Source organism: Haemaphysalis longicornis, unplaced genomic scaffold (genome assembly GCF_048455015.1).
Source record: "Haemaphysalis longicornis isolate Haplotype H1 unplaced genomic scaffold, Haemaphysalis longicornis Haplotype H1 scaffold_7, whole genome shotgun sequence".
In the NCBI taxonomy this organism is placed as follows: Eukaryota; Metazoa; Arthropoda; class Arachnida; order Ixodida; family Ixodidae; genus Haemaphysalis; species Haemaphysalis longicornis.
In genome coordinates this window covers 5677564-5702680 of record NW_027526422.1, presented here as the reverse complement: position 1 = coordinate 5702680, position 25117 = coordinate 5677564, and the positions used below count along the sequence as shown (strand labels likewise).

Here is a 25117-nt window from a genome sequence, read left to right as displayed (position 1 = left end):
AGGATGGCACTCTGGCCTGTTGGGGGGAAATAGGGTAAAGGGTTCAGGGTCGATAAAGTTTAAGTTCTATTGACGAGGTAAGCCTCCTTCACGAAGGCCCACAGTCCAAGTAGCGCGTCGTTGGCGTTATCCCTTGGATGCAGCCAAGCCTGCACAGATGTGACGCCAGGACCCTACATGACCACAGCAAGTGGCTTATTGTCGGTCTATCTTGGAGCACAGAAGCCGGTCTGGTGGAACTTGTGCGTTCTTGTGTTGGTGGTAGTGTTCCCAGCGAGCTAGGATGTCTTCCGTAAGGGCGTAACCCGTGCGGGCCTTTGTAAGAATAACTTGTGCAGCTCGTGGGATGTTGCGGGGTATCGGGTGCTGTAGCTCGGGAATCGTTGCTCTGAGTTCTTTCTTGCTTTCTTGTCGAAGTGTCTTCCTGAGCAGTGGGAGATGCTGCTGTCCAGCTCCCTCCCTCAAGATCAACTTCTGCTGGTCGAGAGGGCCAGTCGAGCCGGGACGGCACACGGTTACCTGAAATGAGGAACCACCCCACCTAAACTTCGCTCAATAAAAAAAGTTTTGCCTCTCTCCTGCGTTCCTCAGGGGAAGGGTTATGTGGAAGAGAAGGCGCTGCAGACTCCGAGGGGTGCTTGAGAATCGTCTCCCTCGCGAGACTATGGGCCTCCTCACTCCCGAGGTTACCTGTGTGGTCAGGTATCCACTGCACTCGTATACCGATGTTATGGTCACGCTGGAAGGTTCCACAGAGTTCGTTTATACGATGACGCGTAGTGTGTCGTCGTGGTGGGGTGCGTAACGCTTTGATGGCTTCGAGGCTATCCGTGAAGATTATAACTCTAGTTGTATTTTGAGCTATAACGTCTGGGATCATGTGGGCACCTAGGAGGATGGCTTGCAGTTCGAGTTCAGTATTGGAAATGACTTCATTAAAAGAGAAACACTGCCTGCTCGTTCGGCTCAGGTCGGTTGCAGCAAGTGCTATGAGGAGGCGGGTTTCGTCTATGGACCCATGTGTGAGAATAGTTGCGCCTGTTGATTGCACATTAGACGTGGCAGTCGCTGTGTCTTTCGTTGATGGGTGTGGCTAGTCTTGTGGGTCTTCGTTGGTAACGGCTTCGAGCGGCTAACCGGTACATCTTCCCATGGAGGTATGGTTGGTTCGAACGCCGCTGTAGCTTTGAAGGAGTGGTCGTCGAGTTCCAACAGACGTTGACCTTGGGGTGTGAGTAGGCGCCTGTCGTGATCCGTTTGTGCCCGGTGAGTACGGGCATGTGAGGAACTCCAGAATGCACTTCTCATAGTTGAACAGACAACTGGTCCCACTGGCATGCAAGTCTCACCTGAAGAAACACACTTTCTGACGGTAGGGGGCTACTCAATCGAAAAAGAAAAGGTGGCCCTCACACTGCAGGGTCGCACCTTAACACAACCCTCTGACGGTTGGATGCGAATCCTTGGCATACCGATACATACGCAAGGTGGAGGCAAAACATGGCTCGACCAATTGACACCAACGTGGAAAAAACTCCTACACTTGATCAAGCGCATCTCTAACAAGTTTGGGGGCGCCACAAACGACGTTGCACGTACACTGGTGCAGACAGTTCTGGTATCGAAGGCATGTTACGGCACCATTCACTACCGCCTTACTCAAGTGCAGATGAGCAAATTGAAAAGTCTGTACCTCCAGGCCCTGAGGGTTATCACTGGGCTGAGGGTTATCATTATAGCCGCGGTGTACTTACACCGTGTTGTTAGCCCGCACTGCCACTGTTTCGGGAGGGGAAAGAAGGAGACTCGTGTGGTTGGGGTATACGCCAATATGGGATGGTTGACGGAAGTAGGGGTATGGCGAGTTTGACTGTTGTAAGGGTATGCAGTGGGATCGTGTATGTGATAAGTGATACTGCACCTTCCATTCCGCTGCGGTTTTTTGCGTCGAAAGTTGCACATAAGCACATTAGCTGCACAGCTGCACATTAGCGCTGTTGCGAGAACTTGCGACTCCTCGTGCGTGGCTGGTTATGTACTCGGTCCGTGCTGTCTAGCCGGGGCAAACACCGAGGCATAGTTGGACGAAGAAAGGGCTTTATGCAGTATTTTACGGGATTCGAGTCTCCGTGAACTGGGCAAATTGCCGGTCTGGGCTTTTTTTTTTTTTTTTTCGCTATTGTTGTCTCCACTTTGCGTGGATTCAACCCCAAGGGACTCTCCTGCGTGTTTACGCGCGGTCCCTCCCACGCTCTGTTTTCATGTGCGGGACGACTGTTGCGACAGTCAGCGCTGCAGGGGCGTCGAGAGGGAGTGCGGGTGGTGGAAGGGTTTCTTCACAGTTTAGAAGGAACGTCCGTCGACGCTTGCAGTCCGCTGCAGTGAACGCGCGTGCCACGCCAAGGCCGCGCCTGCTGTGTGCGTGTATTCGGCAAAGCCGGGCCGCGTGTGTGTCCACAGCAGTCCTGAGCCGCCGCCAAATGGTTACGGTTGGCAGCGTCCCACTATGGTGTCCATAGTCCCGCTGATGGCATGCACGTGACCATTGGCGGCGTTGCCTGCCGACACAGGGTTTTACAGGGGAGCCCGTTCGCGACTAGGCGGCTCGAAATTGGCTGCCTACCTCATATACACTTCCATGAGTTAGCTTTTAAGCAGTTTATTAGGCATACAACGCCTTTAGCCCAACCCATCTTCGGGTGTTTTTTTGCGCGTGGCCGTATACGGCGCGTGAGCGCCTGGACAACAGATTTCAAAAATAAAGCTCAGTTGCCACTATCCAACCTAGGTGTTTGATATATATTTGCGATGCGTTTCGAATTATGCTAATTAGGTTGATACTATTCCAGCGGAGGTTTATTATTATGGCTTCATTGTATCCCGATGGCTTCATTGTATCCCGATGGCTTCATTGTATCCCGAGGTAGCGCAACTTCTGTCTTAGTAATGTTTTCTTTTTTGTCCATAGTGTCAGTAGCGTTAGACGTTCATCTTGTCGGTAACCTTCCCTTTGAGAGGACACTCGTGCCACCTGCGTAATTTATACACGGGGGGGGGGGGGGGTGGATTGATGCTTACAATGTTATTTAGATACGGGGTGAATAAAAAGGGCCTTAAGCGGCAATGTGTGGCACACGCCCAAAGTTTGGCAATTAATCGGAATCGTCCACCGGTGCTGCAGCAATGCGGCTCTTCCACGGGGTACATACCACGTGCGCATATCGAGCAAAGAGCGTATGTAATCAAATTCCTTTGATAAATTGGCCAGAATTTCCCATACTGATTGTGGCGTGCTGCACCATGCTTACGTATGTACCATTCGAAAGCTCCACGGAGAGATGTTGTTGTGATTAAGCTCAATTCGTGGGGCTGTAGCTCTCTCTCTTTCTCCCTTTGTTCTCACGCCGGCGCTCCGACACGGCCGCTTGCGCTGCTCGCCCCCCGTATACGCTCTTTGGAACGAGGAATAAACAGTTCGCCTCTTACTGTCTTTGAGTCGTCTCTGCGGTCCTGGCCGATCTTTTTCCCTGACGTCTGCCCAGCATTGTCAGACTAGTTTTCCTTCCTCACTAGCTTTTACTTCGGCAAGACATACAGCGTATTGAAACCATTAATGGAAATCCTGACACTCAAGCAGGTTATGTTTGCGTTCGAATGACCATAGTCGCTTTAGAAACATGTTTTTCGAAACGTTTGAAATTAATTCAGGTGCAGATAATGACCAGGAGGGGTCCATATAACATTTTTCGCCATATCTTTTAAGAAAAAACTGGTTGATTCCTCTGTCATAGGAATCAGTCAGACACGAAAGTGAAATGTGCAGCGGAATCTGCAGCTGAGTGGCCCGCAGGGGCGCCTTGCGTTTCAAGGTGACGGTAGTGGCGACACCGCGGACCCCGAGCCCATCTGGGTTGGACCCACCCACGCCCTCGGCTGTGCGTGGCTTTGCCGTGTCCGGGGAAAAGGGCATCCTGGTGGTTGAGCCAAAGCCAGGGTTGTTTTGGACCTTCATGGCCCCCTGGCAGAGGCAACACACCACTTCGGCCCCCGCTTCCCGTAGACGGTGCCCCCAGTTTGACCCGACCTGGGGGGAATCAGCCAGTCGCCTTTTCCTGTCCTCTTCTTCATTCTTTTGCTTTCCTATCGTCTTTCCTAACCCTGTCCTGTCATCTCCTTCCTTCTTTGCTTCCATGCTTCTCCAGGCGGCGAGGGTTAACCCTGTGCAAAGACATCACTCTTGATTTCAAGCATAGGGTTATAGTGGCAAGGTACGGTTAGCGTGTGCTGAAAAAGCCACGTTCCCTTGTTGGGCTCGGTGGTGGGCGACCGGCCTTGCCACCGAACACATACTTGTTGTATGGCATCTTCAAATCCCTTTTCCATGAATCGCTCTCTTAAAAGGGGGCGCACCGAGGCAATTACCTTCGAATTTTCTCTCTCAAAGAAGCAGGAGTGTTTTCCACGCTTTCACGTGATGCACTCGGAAAATGAGAACACAACAATGAGAAAGATGTCTCCATTTCTTGTGTCCAAATGTCTGTCGAACCTCATTGGGGCTGGCTACAAGGCACAAAAGATGTCCAATGGCGACCTGCTGATTGAAGTTAAAGATAAGACTCAATGTGACAAGCTCCTCAAAGTTGACAAAATTGGTGACACCGCTGTTACTGTCAGTCCTCACCGCTCCATGAACACCGTGCGTGGTGTTATAAGTGAAGCAGACCTCCTAGACCTTACTGAAAATGAACTCCTTGAAGGCTTCCATGAGCAAAATGTCATCAAAGTTCAGCGGATAGTCATCCGCCGTGAAAACAAAGAAATCCCTACCAAACACATTGTTCTCACCTTTGGCACAACGGTTCTCCCGGAGACCGTAGAAGCTGGCTACGTGAAAATCCGAGTCAGACCTTACATCCCCAACCCGCGCCGGTGCTATACTTGTCAGAAATTCGGCCACGGATCACAGAGTTGCAGGGGTAAGCAGACATGTGCAAAATGCAGCAAAACCGACCATGTGTCGGAAAGCTGCACTGCCCCACCACACTGTGTCAACTGCAGCGGTGACCATGCTGCATACTCACGCTCATGCCAGCAATGGAAAAAAGAAAAAGAAATCATTGCGTTGAAAGTAAAAGAAAACATCTCTTACCCCGAAGCACGCAGGCGTCTTGCTATCACGCATAAGATAGCATACGCCGACGTGGCGCGTCAGGGGGCGGCGCCACGTGCGGCAACTGTCCAATCAGGGACCTCGTTGAGAGGGCCTGAGGAGACATCTTCAGCCCCCCAGGTGCAAACAGCGACACCTGCTGCACCTCAAGGAAATGGTGGCCCGAAAACGGCCAATGTGTCAGCTGCAGCCTCGCGGTCTGCACAGCTGACTAACACCACTGAGACGGTTGTAACCTCACAGGAGAACCGGAGGCCAGCCAAGGCCCCAGGTCTCAAACCGTCAACAAAGAAGCCTTCTTTGGAGGCTATGGACACAAGTGAGCCATCCTCTGCGTCAATCACGCCGAAGGATCGCCACAAACCGCTGGAGCGTACGAACTCCCAGGAACTGATAAAAAAAGCAGAGCTCCCTAAGGTGTCTCCTACTGGAAAAGGCTCTGGCAGCTAACAAGCTGAGCCTGTCTTTAGTTACAAACTTCTCAATACTAGCAATGGCTTTTTGTAGTGTACTGCAGTGGAACTGCAGGGGGCTTCTGAAAAACTTGGATGATGTTAAAGAGCTGCTCTGGGAGCATGCACCTCTGGCAGTGTGTCTCCAAGAAACCCACTTAAGCAGCAAACACACAGACTTTTTACCCCAGTACATCACATACAGAAAGGACAGGCAAAACACCAACCAACCATCGGGTGGTGTGGCTATTATCCTTCAAAGGTCAACCACAGCTAAGGAAGTTAAACTCAGGACTGAACTAGAGGCTGTAGCTGTGAGAGTTATATGGTTGCAGCGACTAATAACAATTTGCTCCATTTACATTCCCCCAGACAAGCGACTACAGAAATCTGAATTTGAAAATCTAATGGACCAGCTGCCAGAACCGTACATAATAGCAGGAGACTACAATGCCCATCATCCTCTCTGGGGCTGTGAAAACTACGATTCAAGAGGGCGAATGATAGAAAAATTGCTAGTCTCCACTGGAGCTTGCATACTGAACAAAAAGAAGCCCACATACTTTAGTCCCACGCACAAAACATCCTCATCAGTTGACTTAGCTCTCTGCACTGCTACTCTCTTCCCACTACTGGACTGGCACGTCCTGGATGACCCTTATGGAAGCGACCACTTTCCAATCGTGCTGAAAGAGAAGGTAGTGTCGACACATGGGCAGAACAGTGTACCACGATGGAAGATGGGGTCTGCTGACTGGAAAACGTTTCGACAGCTCGCCTGTCTTCCACGTGACTATCTAGATTCACTGGACATCGACAGCGCACTTTCTTTTATCGAAAAGCACATAATTGAAGCTGCTAGTGAATGCATCCCACAAAGTTCTGGTAACCCAAAAAGAAAGCCGATTCCTTGGTGGAATGAGGACTGCCAAAGTGCTAGGAAAAAACAAAATGCAGCATGGCGCCTCTTCCGTAACTCTCCCACGACTGAAAACTACATAAACTTCAAACGCATCAAATCCCAATCGAGAAGAGTGAGACGGATAGCAAAAAGTGAGAGTTGGGAGAAGTACATAGAGGGCATTAACTCTTACACCGACCAAAATAAAGTATGGAATAGGATACGCAAGTTGCAAGGGCAGCAGACTTGCCCCCGCCCTCTAGTTGATAATGCTGGTGGCACTCTGGAAGATCAGGCGGATGCACTGGGAGCATACTTTGAGTCGGTTTCAAGTGCAGCGCACTACTCAGCCAAGTTTCTTAAATTGAAACGTAGGGAAGAAAAACTACAACTTCATCGTAAATCACCTCCGAGTGAGGCATATAATGCTGAGTTTTCTATTGCTGAGTTTGAAGCTTGCCTAAACACACTTGGTAAAGCAGCACCTGGACCTGACAATATCCACTATGAAATGATCAAGAACTTGCACCCAGAAACTCAACTTGCATTACTATCACTTTTTAATAGGATCTGGAACAATGGTTATATCCCTCCAAGGCTGAAAGAGGCCATTGTTGTTCCAGTATTGAAGGAAGGGAAGGACCCAGCAGTTGCATCTAGCTACAGACCTATAGCTCTGACTAGCTGTTTGTGCAAAGTATTTGAAAAAATGATCAACCGAAGATTAATGCATTTTCTAGAAGCAAACAGGCTCCTGGATCCATTCCAGTGTGGCTTTCGAGAACAAAAATCCACGCTTGACCAACTTGTGCGCTTGGAGTCCCAAATAAGATATGCGTTCGCGCATAAACAGTACTTTCTGTCTGTATTCTTTGACCTTGAAAAGGCCTATGATACTACTTGGCGGTTTGGTATATTGAGAGATCTTTGTGCTCTTGGGATACAAGGAAATATGCTAAAAACAATTGAAAGCTACCTCTCTGATAGGACATTTCGTGTAAGGATCGGCAGTACTCTGTCTAAACCATTCACACAAGAGACAGGGGTGCCGCAGGGAGGTGTGCTGAGCTGCACACTTTTCATTGTAAAAATGAATTCCCTACGCACTGTACTTCCGCCAACCATGTTTTACTCAGTGTATGTTGACGATGTGCAGATCGGCTTCAAGTCCTGCAATCTCTCCTTTTGTGAACGCCAAATTCAGCTGTCAGTGAATAAGCTGTCCAAATGGGCAGATGAGAATGGCTTCAAATTTAACCCCTCAAAAAGTGCCTGTGTACTGTTCTCGAAAAAAAGGGGCATTGCCCCTGCACCAGAAATCTACTTAAATGGACAGCCGCTTCCTGTTAAAACAGAACATAAGTTTCTCGGATTGATTTTCGACTCGAGACTCTCGTTCACCCCCCACCTGAAGCATCTGAAACTGAAGTGTTTGAAGGCAATGAATGTGCTTAAGATACTAGCACACATGAAATGGGGCACTGACAAGAAGTGTTTACTACACCTGTACAAAAGTCTTGTTTTGTCCCGCCTAGATTATGGATGTGTAGTTTATGGGTCAGCCTCTAGCACTGCACTGAAAATGCTTGATCCTATCCACAATCTGGGCATCAGGTTGGCCACAGGGGCCTTCCGCACTAGTCCAGTACTGAGCCTCTATGCTGAATCAGGCTGTTGGTCTCTGGAGTACCAGCGAACTTTTATTGGTATTATTTATGCCCTGAAGGTTACGTCACAGCCCGAGCACCCGTGTGACTCCCTGATTAGAGATAACTCAAGAATGCTGCTCTTTTCAAATCGACCTTCCTTAGCTCAACCGTTTCCACTGCTGATCAATTCCATCTCTACAAAACTATCGATCTCGTTTGATGACACTCTCAAAATGACCCCAGATGAATGCGTGGCACCCTGGGATACAAGCATCATATCATGCGACACCTCATTTAGACAAGTAGACAGGAAAGGCTCACTATTGGAAGTCAAACAGCACTTCGCATACCTCCAAGACAAGTACAAGGCTGCTCAGTTTTTCACTGATGCATCGAAAACCAAATCGGCTGTGGCCTGTGCAGTTGTTGGACAGCATCTTTCAATAGCAAAAACGATGCATAAAAACACAACCATATTTACAGCAGAAGCACACGGAGTATATCTGGCTGTGGACCACATTATCACAAGCAAAACACAAAAGTCTGTTATCTTCACAGACTCACTCAGCGTTGTCACGGCCCTGTCCACAGGAAAGGGCACCAAGAATCCCACATTTACTGCCCTTCTTAAAGCTCTGTACAAAGCACACCAGCTAAATTTAGAAATTATAGTGTGCTGGGTTCCTGGCCATTGTGGCATAGCTGGCAACGAGGAAGCCGACCAGGCTGCTGCCAGAGCAGCTGAAAGAACCAGTATTGACATCACGCAAGTACCTTACCTGGATATGAAACCAGCAGTAAAACACATACTCCTTTAGCTCTGGCAGAAAGAATGGGACGGAGAAGTAAACAACAAGCTTCACTTGGTACAACCTATAATCGGCCGATCAGCTGCCAGGGAAAAAAACAGGGCCTTTGAGGTCTGGCGATGCAGACTACGAATAGGACACACACATGGCACGCATTCCTACCTCCTGACTGGTGACCAGCCGCCAAACTGTGCCAGATGTGGCGAGGGTCTTTCAGTCCTCCATGTTTTGGTTGAGTGCTCGGCCATGGAACCAGAAAGGAGACGCTATTTCCCGGAAATGTACCGTAAGAATATGCCACGGCACATTGCAATGTTTTTATCAGACTGTCCTGTGTTCGAGTTCAGCAGAGTTTTAGAATACCTTGATGATATCGGTTTTTTAAAGCAGGTTTGTTTTAGAAAGTAGCATTCTCGTCCACCTCATTACCTTGTTCATCCGTAGGGTTCTATTTACCATGGCCCTATACACCGTTAGCTCATTCCATGCCTCATCACACTCCTCACTCATCTTTTGGATCCGGCCCTTTACACCGAAGTAATTTTATGCACTATTTGCACTCATTTCATTAGCACATTTTTACCTCATCGTAGCAATGGCGCTCTTGGCCTTAGATGCCCTTGCGCCAAAAAACCCCACCAAAGAAGATCTGCAGCTGAGCATGGTTTGCGAGTCGGCGGCTGTCTTCTGGGTGTGCTTGGCGAGCGACGTCCTGCTGGCAGGTCGCTTTGGCAAAGGTGTACTGGCGTCATTTCCGTGATGGATATGACGTCAGTTAAATCTTGGGGTATCGCGGCATAAAACACTTTCGTGTTAAAATATAAAACCCGAAAACGAACAACACTAAGTATAACGTACTCTTTAGTACTAAAGGTTGCTTCCCCGCAAGAAGACCCTGTGTGGAGGGGTGCACCCTTTACAGGCCGCTTGCTTGGTTGGTTGTACTAGCGTCACTTCCGTGAATGATATGACTTCAGCGAAATCTTCGTGTATCCGGGAATAAAACACTAGGGAGTTTTAGCTGACCGTCTTTCACGGTCCGCTCCGCTCAAATACGCGCGTTAACGACGCGAGTATATGGTGTGAGACGTATTTTCTTTTGTTTCCTAACTGTCAAAATCTTTGCTGCTGTTACATAAAGCTGTTGCTGTAAACTTCTCACAATGATTCGGCGGTTCAAGAAAAATCGTGTTGTCAGCTTAAGGCATAAATCTAAGATTACTATCCATGTTAGTTTTAATAACCATGTGAATAAGGTCTCATTAAATGCCTTTTCTGTGTCTTCAGCGGTGTTTATTTAAATTTAGGCTGTATACTCTCTCACATGAAATATTGTACTTGGATAGTGCGTTTCGCTTACACACATAATATCAGCACAGCCAGCAGCCAGGCTACTTAAAAGTACCAGAGCGTCATCTTTGGATGATATATATCCGACGAAAACATGGCTGTGTCGTCGTTGCCCATAAACGCGATCCACCGATTTCGTGCACTTTCGCTGGAATCTGGCCAGTTAAATAAATTGACTCGATGCACCCTTGTCACGTACCTACGCAAGGGATTGGCCAATAAAATAACTTGAAAGACTAGTCGTGATTCTTCTCGCGAAAGAGACTCTTGCGCTTTGATTATATACTGCACAACGTCGAACGCTGTCGTGCCGCGACCCCCCCCCCCCCCCTTTCCCCTCCCGGTCTTTTTTTTTTTTTTTCATCCTTGTGATGGGGCTCTCGACTACTGTTTGGGTCAAGCGAATTAGTGCTAACATTTATTTGTATTTATATTGACTACGAGGCAAGAACAAAGCAAGAGGAATCCAATTCAACGAAGTTTCAACCTCCCCTTTCCAACAATATAAAACTTGCCGCCGTCACTCAGCCAGTAAAGTGGGTGCTTTGTGTGCGCCCATATGCCTTCCCCCGGCGTTCGTCACTCGCTCCTCTTCTGCGCCCTGTATTCTCGCTTTAATTGGCCCCAATAAAGCAGCCCCCCCCCTCTTGAAGAAAGGAAGGAGTTTCCGAAAGCAAACATCTCCTCCGGCGCCATTGAGTGACCCCACTTCGCGGATGGCGGCGTTGTCGTTCATTTAACGCGTTTTCCTCGGTCTCTTCTTACTTTCAAGCCGCGTTTTCCCACCGAGTTCTTGCCGCAGCCGAGAAGGCCCTGTTTTCCTGCGCTGATGCGTAGGATGCCCCGGCATGGATGGTTCTGGTCTGCAGACACCCCCCGTCGTGTGTGGCGCGTGACGCGGCCTTGGACGTGCGAAAACGGAAGTTTGGCCTTGGGCATTTTGAATGCGAGGGAATGGCTGCCTATAAAACCGACCACCCACTGTCTGTCTGTCTGGCGTGCTGGGAGTATTCGGGTGGCTTGCTGGCCAGCTCTCAATTCTTCTCTCTCGTCTTTTAGCTCGTTGGTCTTCCACGGAGTTGAGTAAAAAAATGGAACCTACGGCTCAACCACCACGGTCTGCTCTCTCTCTCTCTCTCTCTCTCTCTCTCTCTCTCTCTCTCTCTCTCTCTCTCTCTCTCTCTCTCTCTCTCTCTCTCTCTCTCTCTCTCTCTCTCTCTCTCTCTTTCTCTCTTTCTCTCTCTCTCTCAATTGTATAATTCTCCCTTCCCCTTCTCTCCCTTCTTGTTCGTTCTTGCCACTGGATAATGGTGGAAGCAATGAGCAGTTAACGTAAAAAAAGTGCTCTGCTGACTACGTGGCGCGAATTCTATTAAAAGTAACATTGTAATGAATTTTCGCGCATGTTTGCTACATTTCTGGGTTGGGGATGTCCGGCGTGTTTTATCTATGACGAAGTGGATGCTAACCCAGAGGCAGAGGTTAATCGAGGCCTGATAAAGTCCTGCACACTATAACTTACATTGTCTAATGAAGTGTAGTATGTGTGGGTCTGGTGGTTGCGTGCTGGTAACATAATTCCAGTCAATCAAGGCCTGATAAAGTCCTGTAGACTATAACTTACATTGTCTAATGAAGTCAGTTAATTGTGTGTGGGTCTAGTGGTTGCGTGCTGGTACCATACTTCCAGTCAATGATAACTTCAAAACCGACGCTGGAATTCACAGTACCCTTTTTGAAGACTTGACACGGCCAGAGGCCAGTTGTGATTAAGGACGTAGTAGAGTGCGAGCTCTTATGGCGGTTCGATCTCATTTGGAGGTAGGGGGTATTGTCGATCCCGAGTAACCCTGCTCGATCGCGCAACGCCACTCATCATAAAGTCCTGCAGACTGTAGCTTACATTGTCTAATAAAGTGTAGTTAGATGTGTGTGGGTCTGGTGGTTGCGTGCTGGAAACATAATTCCAGTCAATAACTTCAAAACCGATGCTCGAATTCGCAGTACGCCTCGTCTCTCAAACTGTCCGGTTTTTATTCGTATTGAGGAGGCGACTGACACGAGAATACTTTTGTGCTACCCTGGAAAGGGTTTTCGCTGTCCGCATCGGTGTGACGGCGTCGTCTGCCGACAGGGCTTCGAGTATGCGCCTGCGGCAGTGTGACAGACCGAGCGCAGATGATACAAATGGGGGCGGTAAAAATGGGACGCCTCCGGTTATCAGTGTTGACCAGAGTTACTTGATATCGAAGAGCTCCGGTGTTGACGGCTCGCTAAGAGAAGAAACGAAGCTTCACCATTCGCGCTCCCTTTATACCAAACACTGTCGGGCATGTCGAGAGTGGTTCTTGTTATTATCTGTGTCGTTGTAGTGTTATTTATTTAATCTGTATGTATATTCGGAAGAATCTTTTGATCGTTTCATGGGCTTACATCAAGAGGCTATGCGTGGCACACGAAATACCCTGCAAGCAGTTGCAGCACGCAATTGCAGTATTTTTCAGATGTTAAATTTTACAGCCCATTTCATATTACACGTAATCACCGTCCAGTCCTTTACGCCGACAATCTACAGTATCATTATCATCGGACTTACGACTTTCTGACCCATTTTAAGTTATCCACCACTCGTATTGACTCAATATTTTTTTTGACGCTCTTGGCCCTTTTTTGGCCTTGCGCCATTAAATAGCAGTCATCATCATTAATTTCAACATGCATCGACCTATACTAGAGTGTACTAGAAGTTTTACCTAAACTGGCCTTGATGGGTCCTCGGGGAAAAAAAGAAGGGGGGGGGGGGAGTGGAAGGTAGGGAAGTCTCACCTTCACTCACAGCGGAGCAGGCAAGAGCACCGAGTGGTTTTTGAGAACAAAATATTTTCTGCACAGTCGAGAAGCACAGTAGTTCAGTGGAGCTGTATCGCATTTCATCATCACCATCAACAGCCAGGACGGAAGGGCTCTCCCATTGACACCCGCTCCTGCGCTGCGCTGCCCGAGTTCATTCTTTGCCTGCCTCCGAATTTTCTTATTTCGTCTGTCCGTAGAGTTAATGCCCTTCCCCGTATTCTGGTCCCGCCCCACGGTATCCATCCTGTTGCACTCGTGGTCCTCCTGTGTAGCATTTACCAGCAGGGAAAAAGAAAAAAAAAGAACGGGTCTTTTCCTGTGGTGTGTAGGGGAAACCCTTTGCACACCTTTCGCGGCCCAGTGGGGCATTCAGCGCCTTCTCTACTAAAAAAAAGGGCCCGTCTCCCCGTGAGGGGGACTCGAGTAAATGCGTCGCATAGGGGGTGGGTGTATTGCGTTAACGTTTAGTGTTTGGGGGGTTGGTGGTAGTGAACGCGTTGTATCAGCAGCTTCTTGACGTAGTTTGAATGAGTCAAGGATATAAGGCGCGTTCGTAGCCTTCCATTCTGTGTCGGCTTTGTGGCGCAGTGGGTAGAGCACCATGTACCTTGCGTTCCGCCCGCAGGGTCGTGGGATCGAAACCAGGCGCCGCTAAGTATTATTTTTTATATAGTGTAGGGGGAGGGGTGCGGACCTGTTGTTGAGAGCGAGGAGGGTAGCGGGATGCGGGAGAGGAGGAGTGGGGGAGAGGGCGCGCCTGCGCGCTGAGCTGTTGCGGACGCACGGCGGACGCTACATGTGAGTTAAAGAAATACTCTGCATTTAAAAAGCCTAGCAGATCGCCTCGGAGGATCACGGAATTCCGTAGCTCGCTAACCAAGTTCCAGTCTACCACGGACGCACGCGCGAGCGTATGCGCGAAGAGGCGAGCGCGGGCCTCTCTCACGTGGGCCCAATTACCTTTGTCGACCCTGAGCTGCCGCAGTTTCGATGACATGGGCCTCCGTGTCGGTTCCGCATGTGTGAGCGTCCCGTGGCCGTACCACGCTTGAACAGGCCGGTCTTTTATAAATGACAGTCTTGGGCCACCCAAACGCGGAAATTTTGGTAATTTTTATACTAAAGTATAGTACCTGTACTAAGGGCTTCGTTATAACGAGGGTTTATCTTGTCTTTCGAAGACATTTGCAGCGGAGCAAGCAGATACATGGCCAATTTTTACGATCCAAGTTTCCAAGCCTAGTTCACTTGGAAACTTTCCTTTTTCAGCTAGCCCTTTTGAAAGTTCAGCTCTTTTCCGGCAGCTCCTCGCAGATTTCACATCAGCGCTGAAACCAAGCGCGCAGGCGACAGAACGGGAATCGCGCGCAACAAGTGCCCGCTTCGCGTGTCGACCTGCCTTTTCAGAAAAGGTTCCGTATGTGGTCGCTTGTTTGCTGTACAGACTGAAGTGGGTGTCCGCGTCACTCGAGCGTTTTCAAGCGAAGCTTGTATTGGCTGACTTGTGCCGTCGGGGGTGGTGTTCACCTAAAACACTTCTCCTGCGCACCTCCACACTCTCTCCCTCCACGATAGCACCTGTCGCTCCCCCGCCGCAGCTGTCGCGCGCCAGATCACGCCCAACTCCGAGCTAATCGCAGGCGGCGCATCACCCCACATCACAGGTGCGCTCTGTAGAAGGTTCGCTCACTGCGCGCGTCGTCGGCTGCGGCATGGGTAGGCCGCGCTTGGTACACTCCGCCGAAGAGAGGGCAACCATGCAAGAATGTGCGCGTGCTCGTTGAGCTGATCCCGAGTTTGGGCAAGCAGAAGCCGAAGCGAAAGGACTACGGCGGGCCGATCTAGGGGTTCGAGAGGCTGACATGGGGCAGTTCGCAGAAGGTTTTCGTTTTCACTGAGCTTCGCGTACACCACGGTTTCCGGTATGGAAGGGGTTCGTTTTTTTTTTTTTTTTTTTTTTCATTTACTTTCTCGGCACTAGTATGGCCGTTATCCAGCCTCCATAGCGCTAGCTCGCCTCGTCGAACATTTTTGCGAAACCTCGTCTCGAAACCGGTGTCGTTCTGCGGGGATGCGGATTGAAGGAGATCTTCCTGAAAATTCGGGTGCACGGATTGGTTTCGGGCTGCGCGGGGGAATGCGCGGTATAGATATAAATATAGGCCTTCGTGCTGCAGTGGACTTAGATGGGCCTATGATGATGATGACGTACGCGTGGTGTCAGGGACAAGTGTCCGTCAGTACGACACGTCGTAATCATCATGACCTACCGACTACTCGCTAACAGAGTCCTTCAATGCTTTACTGTCGCTAATGTGGCGAGCGCAACGAGGAACGAATGCGTGACAGCTCCCATCGTAAGAGACAGTGTTGTACGGGTGACGAGCACCAGGGATTTATACACGCTCCCACACCCCCAACCCCCCCCCCCCCCCCTTCGCGCAAAGAAGATTCCACAACCACGAGCACCCCGCCCAGGGATCTATACACACCCCCCAACACCCCCTCAGGAGGATATCGAAATTCTGGATAAACCCCTGACAAGTACCCTAGCCTAGCGGCCTACTGTTTTGCTCGTGGGGCAGGAGGGTCCTGGGGGTGTTTTCAAGAGAGATGGGAGAGGCGTGTCCGGTCGACATCTTTAATTTTGACAAAAATATTATATATAGCATCTTGTGCACAGAGAGAAAAACATATCTAAAGTTAGTCCTCAGAAAAAAAACATTGTCTATCTAAAACAAATCCCAAAGCCGTCTCGGGTGGTAGGCGCGTTGGGCGAGGGAATGGGGCGACCAAAAAAGATCCGGACGCCCGAAGAAGAAGCGCCGCACTGCCAGGCGAGAATACAATCGTCCAGAAGAACTAAAAGTAAAAGTAGTAGTGCAGGTCTCCAACGGCGAGGGAGCGCTCTACGAAACTTTTGCGGCTGACGATGAAGTATACTAAGACTGGAAAGGGCACTGTACAAATAAAGCACTTATTTACTCTGCGTTTGATTTGGTCTTCTGCTGACGAGCGCCATATATGTGCTTAGGGTAAATGGTTCTCAGTGACTTCTGTGGCGTTCGTCGAGTTTAGCTTATTAAAAACACAACTCTGCTGTGATATCAGGCTTGCAGCGTTGTGCAAGCTGGCTTCGATTTTTGTTTAAGGAGGCGATTTTTTTTTTCTTTCTGAAAACTAACTACAGATATGTTTTCCCCTGTTCTCAAGGGGCTATATATAACAAATTTCGTCAAAATTAAAGGTGTCAGCCGGATACGCCTGTCGCATCTCTCGTGATAACAGCCGTGATCCTTTGAGGGTCGATAATTGTACGGCCGGCATTCTTGTCGATTTGCGCATCGCTCGTCTTTTGGTGTTAGTTTTCCTTGTGATCCCGTTTCGTGCTGCACGGTACTGAGCAAAGACATAACAGAGGCAGAAGAGTCAGCCATCGCTCATGCGATGACTCAATCAGGAATAAAAACGATCGTGAGCGACTCGAAGTCCGCCATCAGAAACTTCGATCGAGGAAGGATCTCCAATGCCGCATGGAAGATCCTCGCGAACGCAAAGGCTCCCATCGAACAGGCAACGTTAGTGTGGGCACCAGCTCATACGGGTCTCATCGGGAATGAAAAGGCACATGCGACCGCCCGAGGTCTGACAGTCCGGACGATCGCCGCCGCCACCGAGCCAGACGCGGTTCCTCCGTACGCGGAGCCCCTCCCGAGTGCAGACGACGGGCTAGGAAACTTCCACGAAATAGTACAATACTATAGACTAGCGAGGAAAGTACTACCGCCGGCTCACCCGCACCTTACTAGAAAAGAGGAAATATACTGGAGAAGGTTACAGGCGGGGGTCTTCCCAAACCCCGAATTGTACAGTAAATGGCACCCCAAAGTATCTGATTCCAAATGCAAAAAATGTCAGGGCATAGCGGATCTCGTTCACATGGTCTGGACGTGTCCCTCTTACAAAAAACCTCACAGAAATGCTGCATCCTGGGAGGCCCTGCTACTCAGCCAGGCCTCCAGCAGTCAGAGAAAAATCATCGGTCTCGCCCTGGAAGCCGCCGAATCGCAAGGGATTCTGGCTGACTGATGGGGGGGCACACCCTTTTGTGCTTTTGACTGGTGTAAATAAAGTTTCCCCTCCTCCTCCTCCTTGTGATCTCTAGCTTAGTGGTTCTCAAACGGGGTCCGCAAGGACATTTCAGGGGTCCGCGAAACTCTCCCCGCAACCTTTTAACCCCCCCCCCCCCCCCCCCCTTCCCCACTCATTTTTTTCTTTTTGCTAAACCTTGCTGGAAACGCAAAAAGATGGCTTTGCTACGTGGCGTTTAATTTTTGGCGTAGCGAGTGTAGCGTGGCCCATGGTTTAACGTTGGCTTTTTGGACGACACGCCAGTTCTGCGGAAAAGCCAGACACACAAAAGGCAGCTTGTACGTGCTTGTATGACTATTAGCTTCAAGGGCGAATTGTTTGACAAAATGACACGCATCAGTACAAAAGTCACACAAAAGGCGGCCATTGATAACTATGCTGGAGACATTAGCTGCAAGTGCAAATTCTTGGAAATTATGACATGGATCAACATGGTCCATCGTGGGGTCACCCATCACTTTTTCAAGCCCGGAAGGGGTCCCCGACACACTCGTGGTTGAGAACCGCTGCTCTATAGTCCACAATTCGAACGTAAATGGTAGCCTTCCTTCCGCTATTAATATGAGCCCAATGGGTTTTTGAACACTGACTGCTGTCCTTGGCATGCACTTCTGTTGTCAGAAACTCGGTACTCTTAAGACGCTGCATACTCCGTGCATCGATGGCAATGGTGCGCTTTATTCTGTGCCCCGAATAGCTCGAAATTTGGCACCAGTCGCGTCCTCCAGTATTGCCCCGTGCGTCCAGCGCTGCCTGATCCGGCAGCTATAACGCCATCGGATACCTGCGGGAGGCCATACATACAGTAAGGGTCCCTGACCAGAAACAAAAAGGCGTCGGGCCGCCCAGGCGGGGTAATAGGCCAGTAATCCGTGTATGGAAGAAGCCTCCGTCCTGAAGTGGACAAAATTGTGTAATGATGACGGTGGTGGTGATGAATAATTTCCATTCTCTCGAGCAGAATGAGGAGCGGGATACGTTTCAATCATCACATTACATTACATGTTCTGACCCAGAGTTTAACTAATACCTCTGTCTCATAGCAAATCTAATGTCATTCAAAATGAATGATATTAGCTGTTAATGACATTCGGTTTTTCCGTGCGGGTCTACACGGCGAAACAAAAGTCATTTGATAGTGGCAGCGGTGACGATGAGCAAGCTCACAAAATTACAATATTAGGGGCGAAGCTCCTAATGCCATGGGTCTGTCCATCCCTTGTGTCTCGTGGTACGTGACCGCCGCATGCTTTCGGAGATGTCGCAAAGTGGGCCGCGTTGCACGCGCAAGAACCGGCTGCAACCGGCAGCGCAAACTCGGCACCGGGAGCGCGAGCTTGTCTGTGTTCGCCAACGGAGGCGCGAGCGCACGTGCACTGCGAGGGGGAGATCACGCAAGAGATCACGCCACGAACGCAGGCAGTCGTTCTCGGAGATCGAACGAGACGCAAGGACCTTTGCTCGTTTCCTCTCGTTTTGTTCGGGCACAAGTTCGCCCTAAATAAAAGTTCTTTCTTTACCGTTGTGTCCCATCCTACGTGACAAATTGTGGTGGAGGTGCGGGGTAGTCCTCGATGGCGCGGGGTCCTTCACCAGGTCTGGGCCTGGGAGCATTGACTCCGAAAATAAAAGTTGATTTGTACAATGTACGCACACAGTCTTACGTCTTTCTTAATGATGTAATGGGCGAACTTTCACGGGAGAGTTACGGTTACCGATGATCTCCCCCTCTCGAGCTTCGCCCCACTTATCATCATTCATTCCGTGGATATGGCGTGATTTTTTATTGTTCAAGTGCCTCTAGAATGTTTTCATACATAGTAGTTCCTCAAAACAGAACAAATATTTATTTATTTTTTATTAAAAAGACGAAAATCACACTTCTCACACTTCTAGGTGACTAAGTAGACATCACAAGCCGAGACAAGGCCGTGAGAAATCCGTATCATGGTTGGGGAAGGAGATTTTTTGTTTTTGTGAGTACAAGGCGAAAATGTGCTTACTGACAGTTTTTAGAAACAGTATTCTTTGGTTTATTACTGAACTTGACTTGTGACACGCCACTGCTGTCGAGGCTACTCATTTGACTGCTGAATGAGCTCCCCAACATCATTTAGCCCTCGAATATCATTCGGTATTCTCGTTTAGCGCCGAACTAACGACATTTGGAGCAAATGATATTTGCTCTGAATGTCATTAGATGTGCCGTGTGACAGGGGTATAACTCAGATCTTTGTGAAAAGCCATATTAGTGCGCATTTCTAGCTTTATTATTTTTATTTAAACGTAACTAATACAGCTGAATAAATGTTTATTCCTCCTCCTATCGCGTGGTCTGGCTCGATGGTCAAATTTATTTCGTAAGGGCGCGTAATAGCTGCCGTTGAGGGACCAGAAACTAGTGAAGTCGAGAAATTAGTGAAACGAGACTTTGTAAAAGCCAAGCTTCAGCTGTGAAAGCTTGCTTCAAGTTCTGTTGCTCGCTGTACTTTTCGCATGGAGACGAAGTTTTGTTTGGCGAATACTAGAACCTTCAGTTACTCTCTTTTTCTTGAAGGGTGGTTGGGCTGTTTTATTTAATTTGTTTGTTCGGCGAATAAACGCAAGGCTACCAATGCATCATTCTTAGCGCTAGGGGCTAATTGGTTCATGCTTCAAAAAATAGAGCGCAAAGGACGTGGACAAATATACACAGACGCAGGACGAGCGTTCCAGTCTACTACAATATATATATATTTTTAATTTTCCAGCACCCGGAGATGGAGCCGTGTGTCCACGCAGAGTTCTCAACTGAAGGGTTAGCAGTGCGGATTTTTCCTGGGAGGTCAAACCACATTTAGAGAGATTCGTGCTTTTTTTTTTAGTGGTGTCGATGGCGCGGTGAAGTGACTATTGTTGTTCCCCCATGGAACCGGAATTGGTTCATATGGTGAGATCTTCGGCATACAAGAAATGAAGAGATTGGACTGTGGCCAGTAGTGGAGGCAAATCTTTGATAGCTATGTTGAAAAGTAAAGGAGAAATGACGGGTCCTTGTGGTGTTCCTGGGGGGAACGCTGGGAAGGGAGGTGTGCATAAGTGGGCGATCTCCCCTGTAGCGGGACGGTTGGTAAGGAGAGCTCCAACATAGTTGTATAGACGTTCCCAAACATGGAGAGTGGCCAGGATGTTTAGTGAGGCGTCGTGGGAAACGTCAAATGCGCTCTTGATGTCGAGAGCGAGGATGCAGTACTTGCAAAGCTTCGGAAGGTTGGTGAGGTTTTGTGTGATCTGCAGAATGACGTCTTGAGTAGATAATTGAGGTCGGAAACCGTACATCGTCGTTGGGAAGAGGTTATCTTCCATGTACGCCGTAAGGCGATTGCGAACCACTTGTTCCAGCAGCTTCTCGAGGCACTAAGTCAGGGAGATAGGAAAACAAAAAATAGTCTAGCTGGCGGTTAAAATTAACTCGAATCTTGGCGTCAAGTAGCTAAGGTGTCCAAAAATTTCGGAACAACGTACAAAACAAAATAAAAATGAAATAATAGCTGTGGCGTTCGCTTTTGTCAAGTTGCCACTGTAAACGACGGTGTCCATATAAGACTCCTCCAACCAACACGCTTACTGACGTGTTCTTCCCGTTCCATTTGTTTTTGTTTTCTCTTCCTTCCCCGCGAACAACGCGGCAATGCTATTTTAGATCTGGCTTCGATCGCCAGGTTCCTTATCTGTGTGACGAAAGCAACCCATATGAGCGGAGGCGACGTCTTCTGTCGGGAAGTTACGCCTTGCAGAAAAAGCGGAACTCGGTGTCGCTAGGCGAGACGAAACTCGCGAATACAGCGGATTTGTCAGCCAGGATGCGCCACGCCTCTGTTCCACAGCCACTGTTTCTGACGGCGACACTGCGCTCGCGTTTTTCCGGCTGACGTGGCGGCGTTCAGGACCGAGAAAGAACCCGCTAGTCTTCTGCTGCCCGGACCTCGTTTACTGGACGGGTGGTTGTACTGTCGTCGAAGTAGGCGCGTTTGAAGTAAGTTGCGCTTGCGTTTGAGTTCACCTTTCGTTCGCTTTTTGTCCAGCTTGCGCTCGATTGTGGCCATTTTCTTGAAAAGGTCAGGTGTACGCGTCTTGAAGCGTCACCAGAGTTCTTTTTAGAACTGCAAGTTTAATCAGGAGATGATTTCTGTGCTTCAAGACATTGCAAATTCACTTATTGCTTAGCGTGCTGCCTCTTCACTGCGGGCTGAATGACGAAACCTTACCAATAATAATATTCTCTTTGTGGCGTGTTCGACCGGTCCATTTGTTTCCGTATTAGGTAAAGCGCAGAAACATGACTTCAGCGCTCCTTGATTGAGATGTTCGGCTTGATTCAGACGTTCATGCTTCGGCGGTGCCCCGTTATGTCGCTTCGAATCTTGCACGCATGCGGTCAAAAGGACACAACTTTCATATGTTTTCTTTTCGTCACCATTCCAAACCTTCCGGCTGAACTGTTCTTGTCGACAGCAACGCCCCCGGCGTTGGTTTGAAAGTAGCGCCAAAGTACTTTCAAGCACGCAAGTGCTGCTCAAATTCATAGATGGCGCCAGCCGTCTCGTGCGCCAGATTTAGAGCTTGTCTGTTTTTGGAGGGGTCCTGTTTCTTGGGTGGTTCCCCGTTGGTTTGCGTGTTGTATAACTTTGAAGAGACCGAAGATTGCAGTCGACAGAATCGTGCATAATTTGCCGCCCTGCTGATTTGGGAGAAAACTTACGGTGAGTTCTGTACTTGTGATGGACCCGATCATCGTCCGCGCACTTTCCGGAGTGGGCAAAAAGTTAGTTTCAAGCAGCGTGTGGCACGCCCAGCTTTTTCCCGCTTTCTTTATTAACGGGAAACGGAATTTTAACGGAGGTAGTAATTTGATCCGCCTTCACTGAGCACACCACTTATAAGCACGTTGTTTTGCGGTGGCGTCGGCACGCCTTCGACGTCAGCTACGCGCTTCCCGGACGCTAGTTACACATGACAACCGTCCGCATCTTGCGTTCACTTTCATGGTTCTGAAGAAACGTCTTGCCAGCTGTCGTTTCGTGTCCGGAATGGAGGGCACGTTTGCTGACTAGTCGGATGTTGCTTTCGTATAGGGTTGCGTTTCCGAAGTGACGACCGTGCAGAGCTTGTGTTTATTAGCCATCGTGCTTCGTAGCGTAATTTATTGGCATTTATCGGGCCAGGTGTTGCCGTAACGTCTGGTGCTCGCGTGGTGTGTAATGCGTCATTGTTTAATGTTTAGTCTCCCGGGGTTTGTTCCAGCAATTGAGCGTGTTGGCGCGCTTTGTGTTTATGCGTGCGCGATCCGTACGCGCAAAATGTTTAGTTTCAGTTGTAAAAACTGCAGTCGTTGCGCTGGTGGAGAAGGAATGTTGTCCAAGGCCGCCTTTGCTTGGAGGAACGTCGCTTTCCACCCTAATATTATGCATCTCGCTGTTCGGCGTCGCGCCTTCTAACGTACGAGTCATTTTTCATACGACGCCTTGGACCGTCTTCGTTCCAACATGTTGCCCCAATTAAGAATCACATACGAAAGGGATCCCTTGGCCACGCTTTCGTTTTGGGGCGTGGACCTGACGCGTGCTCGTAAGCTTTTAGTTGCCAACCGGGTTTTAGTTTCCACCAACGTGATTTATAATTAGTTATCGTAAAAAACTGCCTCACTTTCGTTTGTCGTTTTTCTTATCTTTGCCCCTTTCACTCTATCCGTACAGACGCCCTGCTAGCGGACCTGCAGCAGACGACAGCCAGTCTGAGCAACGGGTCATCGCCAATGTACTCCAACATCAACAAGGCAGGAGGGATTGGCAAAGATCACACTACGACTCACTCTGTTACGACAGAGCGGTACGACTACAAACCCACACCTGACAAAACATCGGTAAGTTGCAGCACTAAATTAACGTGGTAAGGGGGTTCTTGGTAGCTGACCGATTCCCCATACTTCGAATAACGTTTGCTTGTCTGCATGCTGTACTGGCACTGTAAAAATGGGCAGCATTCAAGATGTTTTAAAATGTCAAGATGTCAGCACAAGCGAACAGGCCTCCTAGAGAGCGTGGTCTTCCAGTTCTCATTCAATCAGTTTGTCACTAAAAGGGTCCTGAAACAGGTTTTGAACATAGTAAATGAACTAAATGTAGTCAAGAGGTTGTGGGGTACAAACATCCAAGCCAAATAGCACTTTTTTTTTTTTTTCAAACAGCAGAAGTCCCGCAGTTGCACTTCAAAGCTTGTCGTGTTTTTTCCTGTGCACATTTCACACCCTAACCATCTTCTGCTGCAGTTTCGCATCGTCTCTGCTACTGGACAGCTTTTTCTGTGCGCTTCCCTAATGTGGAAGCACTGTCCTTGCACTGTCGGCTCTCTGTTGGCCCCAACACTTTTCTTTATTTAATATTGCTGGCAGCATGCACAGTGGCGTGTTCATCTAGGTTGAACATTTTAGAGGGCTGCTTTAGAGTGCTACTCTAAAGAGGAACCAGCAACGAAAATTTTTGGATGGTGTGCTCACTAATGCGTATTAAAGCTGGCATTTTATGCAGTGAAGAATATGTAAAAAATTTCTAATTAAGCTAAAGGAATTAATTTTAATCTGGCAACTATATGTAGGGATAATAGAAAGGTGGTGACAAACAGCACCTGAACTTTCATAACCACTGTAGGCACATCACAAGACGATATAACATTTCATCCAATTCAAATTCCAGTAAAGCCTATCAAAAACATGTAAGCATAAATATTTGTTTGGATTGGCATTGTTAACTTTTTCGCTTTAAACATTGTTCAACCAAACTTTTAAGTTCCGATGTCTTAAGACAGCTGAATACCAGTGGCACCTGCGCTTGATGCTAATTACCGTCAAGCACAGGCGCCACTAGCTACCACTCTACAGGACTTTCAGTGTTTTCCCGAACAGCATGAACAGTTGAGCTCGTGCTGCACGGGCGTATTACATTCTGTGGTCCATTTATTTCATCATCACTCTGAGCGGCTGAATCAAATTTAGATGCAGTCCACCTTCTGGCAGCAGTTATTTCTAAAAATGTTGGCCCTTGCTTTCCTGTTTGGTCGAGCCCTCTGTTGGCGTAAAATTGGAAGGCTCTTCGCAGGCAGGCTCAAGAGTTAATGGTCTATACAAAAATGTCCTATGTCACTTGTCACTGTTGTAGTCTGAATAATGTTTTCAATAAATACTATTTGCCCTCACATGCGAATAAGAGCAGGATGCATTGTGGTTTAATGTCATAATCGCCAGCATTTATCTTGGTGGCTGGACAGCAAGCATAACATCGGTGGCGCTAAAAAATACATTTATGTAATTGTTTCACAATGTTGCCAGCAAAACCGCTTTGACGCAAGGTGTTTTGAGAATGCTCTTTCATTTAGGCTAGAGAAATTTCAGTTGTCGGTCCCTTTGATTGGCAGAACCTGAGCTAGGCAATGCCAGCGTTCTCACCTAGCCTGGGTGATTGCTGAGCAGAGCCAAGAATGGAAGTGTGGCGGTAGTGAAGAGGGTGCAATGATGAAAGCAGGGGGAGGGGGGTGGGGTTGTTGGTGCACTCTAGGGCCACTGAACAAGCTACTTTATTGAGTGGCAAAATGTGCCCCTATAGCTATTTCAAACAATGCTCAAATTTGCATTGTTAGGCTTAAATTGATGCTACATTTGGCACCAGCACTTATTTTGTTTGTCTCTGTTATGCACCATCCAGCTGACAGCAACTGCACCTGCCTTTGCAGACTTTGACAGAGGTAGT

General features: G+C 48.6%; 1 protein-coding gene across 6 annotated transcripts in view; it reads left to right on the top strand.

The window, feature by feature from the left end:
- Positions 1-25117, top strand: part of Pax (paxillin) — an 80342-nt gene that overhangs the window by 24296 nt on the left and 30929 nt on the right. For 2 of the 6 annotated variants that reach the window (XM_077675789.1, XM_077675795.1), the window contains exons 1-2: positions 22847-22943; positions 23072-23238. In XM_077675789.1, the coding sequence (XP_077531915.1) occupies positions 22862-22943; positions 23072-23238 (249 nt within the window). In that variant the 5' untranslated portion in view covers positions 22847-22861. Of the gene's footprint in view, positions 1-21215; positions 21352-21930; positions 22079-22846; positions 22944-23071; positions 23239-25117 lie in introns of those variants that run through there. The other 4 variants (XM_077675791.1, XM_077675790.1, XM_077675793.1 and 1 more) reach the window with 3 other exon arrangements.